Source organism: Cinclus cinclus, chromosome 12, assembly GCF_963662255.1.
Source record: "Cinclus cinclus chromosome 12, bCinCin1.1, whole genome shotgun sequence".
NCBI classification, from domain to species: domain Eukaryota; kingdom Metazoa; phylum Chordata; class Aves; order Passeriformes; family Cinclidae; genus Cinclus; species Cinclus cinclus.
This window is the reverse complement of record NC_085057.1, coordinates 17,169,887-17,177,964: the sequence shown is the minus strand read 5'-3', so window position 1 is coordinate 17,177,964 and position 8,078 is coordinate 17,169,887. Positions and strand designations below refer to the sequence as shown.

Below are 8,078 nucleotides of genomic sequence, written 5' to 3'. Positions count from 1 at the left end.
GTCGTGGTGACTGTGGCCCTGTGCTGGGTCAGTGCTTCTGGCCCAGGCTTGGTGCAAAGGTGTTTCTGGCTTGGTTGTGCCTGTGCCTTTGTTTGGAGTGGGGTTTGTGTGGCTGTCTGGAGAATGGCTTAATGGCTTGTCTGCTTTGGGAAGGTTTTGAGCTGTTGGAGAGCAGTGGGACTGAGAGCAGGTCAGCAGTTAGCTGTTTTGGGGCTCTTGTGTAATGTTAGGACATGCAAGGGCTGTGACTATTTTTTGGCTTATCCCTGTTGTTTAATTCAGGTAAACGAACTTCCAAGAAAAGCAGAAATCTAAAGGCAGCATCCTCAGAAGGTTTTGTTCTAGGCATCTGCCTGTCTTATGTCTGCTCTGGAAGTGGTGTCTGTGAAGAATGACGTCGAGAGGTGCTGGGACTGCTTTCTCAAGGAAGAACTACAGGCTGACCACTGAGCCAGAGAAGTCCAAGGTCACAGGTAGGGGCCTGTACATCCCTTGTGAAAACAGGAGCACTGTGGATCCAGAGACCATTCTTTGCCTTGCTTGAGATCAACTGCCTTCCAGTTGCAGTTACCTTGGCAGTGTGAGGTGTAGAGGGGCTGAAACTGAGTAAATCCTCAAAGTGAGATGAGATTTTGGACAGGACATTCCTGCATGACTCCAGAAACCCATGTCACAGAGCCTTTTCTTCAGCACACAGCCCTGCCTCATAAGGCTGAAGAATGTTTTGTTGCCTGCCTGCCATCTGATTTGAGACTCACCTGATTTAGGGAGTTCCCTTTCCAGGATGAACAGCTTGTCAAATTCTCAAATCAGTCCTTTTCTGGGAAATTCTGCTACCGCCAGGAAGTCTGATTTTTTTTTTTTAATATTTTTTTGGCGTCACCAATCCAGCACAAGTGTGCTTATGAGACCACAAATCTGGCATTTGAGGGCACTGTTGCACTCAGAAACAAGGAATGCTGCATCAGTGTGAACACTAAGGGTTGTTTAGTGGAGGTGAGGCACACATCATTAAAGAGGGTTCTGGGTTACACGAGGTGAACTGCACATGCAGACTTTCCATCTCGGCATGTTTTATGTGGTTAAGACACATCTGGAATAGGAATAGGACATCAGGAATTGCAGTAGTGGTTTTTGTTTTTTTAATAAAATTCAATTCCTACTTTCAGCTTTTAGAGTTAATTTATCAGTTACTTTATCAGCAGGATTCCTGAGGATGTACTTCCACCTATGTGGAGTGATTTATAGGCTCCCAGTTGCTATGGCAGAGCAGCTCAGATTGGAAAGAGCCTTTTTTGGGGAGATGCACCTGATAATGCTGGACTCTGATTCTACTAGTGGGAACAGTAAGATGATAAATGACTGCTTGAAGCTGCATTTTCCACTGTGTTGATCAGCAAATGTGAACATAATTTACCCATACTTACCATTTTCTTGCTTGTACATGAAATTCATGTTTGAGTTTACCCTGGACTCTCTAAGCTTATTTCCTTTCTGTTTTTCCCAAGGGATCGTGAACAGCAGGCTGCTGAATGATTATCTGCATCGAGTCTTTACCAGTGCTGATGGGAACCAGCCTGCAGCTGCTTACAGGTATCAGACTTCTCACTGCCCAGGTGGAAAGTGATGCCACCTCCAGATACACGGCACTGTGTGAAAGGAAAGATCTTTTAGTGCCACACAGTGATCTTTGTTAAAAGCACAGCAGCTCCATGTTGCAGAAACAACTCTGAGGCCTACTTTTTTAATGGGTTTTTCAAATGGCAGGGCTTGCGAGGAAGGATCCTTTTTTTGCATGAAAAATCCCATCTACAACAACACTGGACAATATTTTCAAAATAAGTAGGCATTCACCTGCTTGTTCCTGTTCCCCCTTTGCTCGTAAGGAAGTACAAAATGCACAGGTTTCAGGTGCAGGAATTAAAAATAGGTTGTAAGTGCCCTGTTACCTAAAGGCAAGACTGTTACTGACCCATGCAATACCATACATTTTGTAGACTGTGGATCTGTTGGTACTTTTATTAGAAGTCATCAAAGGAAGAGAAACACAAAATTCCTGTTTATTGACTGCTTTTTCCCTATTTATTTTCAGTTCCCCTTCACCTTTTATCCCAGAAACCTGTAGTATTGGATGAGAAGAATTCCTTTTGCATCTCTTTTGCCAGAGGCAAGTCAGACAGGTTCAGGGCAGGTAGGAGTGTGGCAGAGTGAGGCAGGCCTGTGGCTCCTGCTGGTTGGCAGTGCTGCAGCATGGCTGGGGTCACATTCCACGGGCTATACTTAGGGCTGCCAGCTCCAGTGTGAGCTCAGAGCTGCTATAAATAGTTCTTGGCCCTCTGGCTCTTGGTGAGCCAGGGTGATGGTACGGGGGAGGCAAAGTGGGTCATGTTACTTTACCACAAGCTCTCCTGCCAGCAAGCCTTGGAACAGTCCATCTGCCTGAGCATTTTGGTTTTCAGTATTTCTGATTTCTTCGTCTGGTGATTAATGACTTGAATGCATTGAACTGATAGTTTGTTGGACTGGTCTCTCTCTCTTTTTTCCTGCCTTCTACCCTTTTTCCCTGGACGTAGCTACTTGGTACAAAGCCCAGTAGCAGTCAAAGAGGTCTCGGAAATAACAGTTGCCATATGAGAGCAACTTTTATGGCATGACATCTTGCCTTCAGAGGCCTGAATTCTTCAGAGGAACTCACTGCTGACATCTCTGCCTGTCTCATGCTCTTCCACTCTCCTTCCAGAACTCCTCCTCCATGCCAGTGCTGATTAAGCAGCTTTGCTGAAGCCACCTTTTTCATGCCAACCAAAACTGATTTTTGATTTCACTTCTGTGCATCTTCACATCCATCAGGCTTTCACAATGTCTCTTACCAGTGTTAGGGAAATCCCTAGTCCTGGAAAAGTGAGAAGTTGTTTTCCAGATGGCCTTGGAAATGGAAAGCAGGGATAGGAACAACTAGTGGTTCTCGCAGTAGAAGGAGAGTAAGAGGCCTCTTGTGCAAGGATCAGCTAAGTAAACTATCCTTAAAAGGAGAGAACCAAGGAAGGGCTTTAAGTTCTCTAGAGCAGTATCCCAAAAAGGATACATGATGGAATTTTCTGTATGAAAACAAAATGGTTTTAGCTGTTTTCACAGAGAGGGGATGCTGGACTAGCCTGATCTTTGTCTGAACTGCTGTAGCTGCTGCTGTGGTTCTCTGTCTTCTTTTGTTTTGCAAAATACTTTGGGGAAAAAACAAATCCTGACTTAGGCCGTGTTTGTATGATGCTGACTGCAGCAAAGTCATGTCCATAGTTATTGGTAGTACAGCTGGGGTCTTGCTGCCTTGTGCAAGTTTTCTTACTGCCACAAAGCACTCCTGAGCAGATCGAAGACTGTAAGATTCTTTGTTAACTACTTGGCTTGTTCATGCTATGTTTGTTTGGTCCTTCCTTCATTCATTGCCCTAACATGATGGGCAGCAAATTCCTTAAATTCATGACGTGAGACAGATAGACAGAACTTCGTGGTTCATGTCTCAGCACAGGACATGTATCTGGGCTGCAACTCTTGAAAAATTGGAGACAAAGTTTTTTTAAGAGCTCCTGTGTGTTTATTCCCTAGGAAGCACCTGACATTCCAGAATCTGCAGGAACACCTTGAGCGATTGCTGGCAGAGGAGAATGGCTCTGAAGAAAGCAGAGGTAGGAGACACTGCCTGTGCAATTTGTGCTTCTTGCTTGTGCTGCTTAATTGGGAAGGACAAGTTGTATCATGAAAGGCATTTCTCTGAGTGAGTGCTGTTCTGCCTCCCTGTGCTCTAATTTATTGTGCCTTTAAATCCTGCCTGTGAGGGGCTCTTCAGCCAACCCTGAAGCAGGTTTGTTTGCAGATGAAGGCATATTTCCAGGCTAAAATGTCTGGAAAAGCAGTTTGAGGGCAAATGTTGGCATTATTTTACTGATAATGATATGCAGAGCCATTGCTTTGACCAGGAGTGTGCAGTACTATCGTCAGTGGGAGATGCAGAGGCTTGTTGACAAATTTTACGTGCTGGTCTCCATTGCAGGTATTCACTTTGGGCCTCAGGCTGTACCCTGTGTTCTTACTAGCGTCGTTTCTCTCAATTAATCAGGATGTGGCAAGATACAACCTGGTTCCCCCTCTAGAAAGGCAAATTTTTTTTGCTGGCTGCAATCAAAAGTGTGACGAGTTGGCCAAACATTTGGCACAGAGTTTAGCCTTTGAATTTTGTCAAAGTAAAATTTTCAGGGGATGTGGAAAACTTCATGTGTCCTGAATGCTGCATAGCTGAGTCACTGTGAAGACTTTATTTTAAATCTCTCTCCTTTTCTGAGTTTCTCAGGGTCTCACATAGGCAACACTGTCTTAATCTTCCTCCCGTGTAGCAGAATCCAGGTGCTGTTACAGTCTGGTTGGAAGCATCCAGAGGGTGAACTGTTAAATCCTGCACAACTCTCCTCAACAGATTTTCTGCTACTCTTGTTTCAGATCAGGTAGCCGAGGGCCGGCTCGGTCCCTCCACTGTGGTGTTGGACCACACGAGTGGCTTTGAGGGGCTCCTGCTGGTTGATGATGATTTACTTGGGGTGAGTGTGTTGCTGGACATAGCAGAAAATGGTTTTGTGGGACTAAAAGCGCTTGGGGTTTCTTGGTTTCTTCATCGTAGTAGATCCCTGTCAGTGGCTTTATAGTGTTTGTAAATGGAGTCTACCCTGAAAACTGCAAGATCCTGGAGGAAATGAGCTCCCCTGGGAAAAACTCTAGCAATACCACTAAGTTTCAGCAAGGTCTGAGTGGAGCTGTGAGGAAGTGAAAGGATTACCCTGGCCCAGGGGCTCACTTGGCTAAGCTGCCAGCTTTCCTGTCCCTCCCTCCAGCAAACTGCCTCTTCCTTCCTTCCTTGTGTTCTTAAAGGGCTAGAAAGAGTCTAAAGCTGAGGTTTTCCTTTCTCCTTTGTTTCCGCTAATTACCTGCTTGTTCCTTAGCTGATGTTCCCTGTGCAAAAGTCAGCTGAAAGAATCCCCTGGAATTTAACCATTTCCTTCAGTAACTTCTGCATTCCTTTCACCCTTCACTGAGCAAGCACATCCCCTGCTCTTGAGCTAATACCTGCCTTAATCTATGCCTGCTTTTTAGCCTCTAACAAATCAGGCTGCCCTGGTCTCCCTTTCCCTTTAACCCCCTGCTGTAGTTTACTTTGGCTGTACCTAGAATTGACCCACAGAATGGATTGGACTGGCTTGTCTGTGAATTCCTTGTTCCTACTTTCATTTTCTCTTCATGGTCTGTCCCAAGATGGCAAGAGTCAGGATTTAACATGGTTCAGTTTCTAGGCAGCATGTTACCTGCCAATCCTGGCCTTTAGTCTGGACACCTTGAATCTATAGTATTGTTCTAACTTGTCCAGCATTCATATACATTTCCCATGTCATAATCACTTTTATATACACTTTTGTGTCAATTCACTGGAACTTGTCTGTCAACATGTTGCCCTTGTACTGCTGCCATGCTTCACTGGGATTTATCAAAAACAGATGAGCTATGGGAAGGACCTGAATGATTCCCTGGGGCCTGCTGGGGTGGGGAAGATATCCCTTCCTGTCCCTATATTGTCCTTTGAATAGCTCTCCATCTTGCCTTGGTTTTGAGTACTGGGACAGAGGAAATGGGGAGGACTGAACAAGCCTCTCTTTTTGCTGGATGTTAAAATACCTTTTGTTTGTTGGTCCAGGTGATTGGCCACAGTAACTTTGGGTCCATCAGGGCCACAACGTGTGTGTATAAAGGTAAGGAGATAAACCAGTGCTGCTTTGAGAAAAGACCCTGGGAGGAGTGTATGGGGAGTTAGACAACTGGACAGCTCAGGAAATCTTGAATATGTTCCAGATCTTGAGCACTCTCCTCCCCAGTTTATTCACTGAGCAGGGAATGAGGAGGATGGGGGTTTGTTATGCCAGAGTAAAGGGGTGGGAGAGGAATCCTGGGGATGTCCTGAACTTCCTTTGTGTGCCACATGTATTTTTGTGGGAGCAGTGTCAGGTTCAGCTTCTCTAACAACCATGGGACAAGAATTCACTGTGTGGCATCTTCTTTTCTTTCAGGGAAATGGATTTATGAGGTGCTCATCTCCTCCCAGGGACTCATGCAGATTGGCTGGTGTACTCTCAACTGCAGATTTAATCAGGAGGTAGTGTAGCAACTCTGGGGGATGCTCCTCCACTGCTTTTTAGGTCAGTGTGGAGCACTGCATTGATTATGTGCCCTGCTGCCATTCACACAGAAATGCCACACACATGCTAGAAATGCCAGGCCTGCTGTTTTACAAGACTCTCTGGTCTGTGTCCGCAGAATGGTGCACAGTGTGAAAGCCTGTGCTGGGTGTGTTGCTGTGTTCTTGCTGCACATAGAACTGCTGTGTGTTGACTTTCAGCTGGTATGTTCCCCAGAATGTGTGTGTGACTGCAGTGCTGGCAGCCTGTCCCTTGGGATGGGCCTCAGCAGCTGGTGCTACAGGGCTTTTTTGCTCAGGAGAGGATGGGATGTTGTTTTGTCTGGGTGGGATGTTTGGTACTGGAAAGGAATGTCAGCTGCAGTTTCATTAACTTGTCACTCAGTGATATATGAGAGGGGAAGTGATGGGCATCCCAGGGAGCTGCTTTGATAGTAATGGGAAGTGTTGGACGCCAGTACACTTCTTCTGGCCCAAAAACAAGTAGGAATTGGTGTATTTCTCTGAACCAATGATCACAAGTCACTGGATTCATTCCTAGAGTGAGGACTTTTCCCAGGCAGAGCGTGTGTGCTGTCAGCTGCTCTCCCTGCCTACTGGTCTCCCCCTTAAAGGCTTTCTTGCAATGAGAACAATCCTCTGTGCCTGGTCTGGTCTGAGTCTCCTCTTTCATACTTGGGTGCAGGAAGGCGTTGGGGACACGCCAGATTCATATGCATATGATGGAAACAGGGTGCGCAAGTGGAACGTGACTACCACAAACTATGGCAAAGTGAGTAACTGTCTCCCAGGAATGGGATGGAGAGGAAGGTGGAGAAAGCAGGTGACTCCTGCTCACTGGGTTCTGCTGGGCCTTGTGAAGTGCCCTGAAGCCTTTCTTCCTGCTTCAGTCTGTGTGTCGTCACTTGTCTGCACTTCAGGAGTGTTGAATGTGCTGCTGGGTGCTTAGTTTAGCAGGCCCAGCAGACTGATTCCCAGCCTAGTTGGTCCCTGGAATGCTCTGGTTCTCTCTAGCACATCAGAACATGGTGCATTGTTGGGATAAATGCACATTCCTAGTGCCAGAGGGGAAAAAATTCCCAATCAGGGGCTTTATGTGCAGCTTCCAGAAGTGCCTGAAAATGCTGTGAGCTGCTTGGAGAAGGAACTCTCTCTTCTTTAACCCTGAATCACAAGGGGTTGGTTGGGTTACAGTCTTTCTTGTGATGTGGGAACACCCTGGAAATACATGTTTAACCCTTTCTTTCCCTTTCCTGCAGTCCTGGGCAGCAGGGGACATCGTCAGCTGTCTGATAGACCTCGATGAGGGCACCATTGCTTTCTGCTTGTAAGCATCTTTGCCTCGTTCCCTGCTTTGTTTATGTCTGTGTGTAACAGAAAGGTTTCTTCACTGCTCAGCAGGTTGTTGAGCCCTATTTCTGTTCTCTCCCCTTTATGTTCCTTGGTAGTTCTGGCCTTTGTTTTTCTTCCTTGTGTTCAGAAACCATCTGAATGGGTTGTTGCATCTCAGTTCAGTTCAGTTGAAAGCATTTAGCACAAAGATGTTCAAGCTACAAAGTCTTTGTAAAGTTTGCCAGGATTTTGGAGGGAAGGGCATGCATCTCTTGGGATGCTTAATGCCACATTTGGCTTTAATTGATTGCTTTTGTGGTCAGTGTAGACCTTGCCTGTCCTAAATTCACAAGGAGCTGTGGAAAGTGTGATAAATCTCTGGTTTCCAGCTCCCATGCACAATAAGAATTGTTCTCTGGCCCTGGCCTGCAACAAGTCAGTTGCAATTAAGAGCTGTTAGATGCTCTATGTCATGTTTTATGGAGGAGTAGATTGAAAGCATTATCCTTGATTG

At 45.9% G+C, this 8,078-nt stretch overlaps 1 protein-coding gene across 2 annotated transcripts in view; it reads left to right on the top strand.

Annotated features, from left to right (window-relative positions):
* Positions 1-231: 231 nt before the first annotated feature.
* Positions 232-8,078, top strand: part of RNF123 (ring finger protein 123) — a 45,151-nt gene continuing 37,304 nt past the window's right edge. For both annotated transcript variants that reach the window (XM_062500593.1, XM_062500594.1), the window contains exons 1-8: positions 232-473; positions 1,509-1,593; positions 3,604-3,683; positions 4,492-4,589; positions 5,735-5,789; positions 6,105-6,190; positions 6,918-7,004; positions 7,492-7,559. In XM_062500593.1, coding sequence (XP_062356577.1) covers positions 392-473; positions 1,509-1,593; positions 3,604-3,683; positions 4,492-4,589; positions 5,735-5,789; positions 6,105-6,190; positions 6,918-7,004; positions 7,492-7,559 — 641 coding nt within the window. In that variant the 5' untranslated portion in view covers positions 232-391. The remainder of the gene's footprint in view (positions 474-1,508; positions 1,594-3,603; positions 3,684-4,491; positions 4,590-5,734; positions 5,790-6,104; positions 6,191-6,917; positions 7,005-7,491; positions 7,560-8,078) is intronic.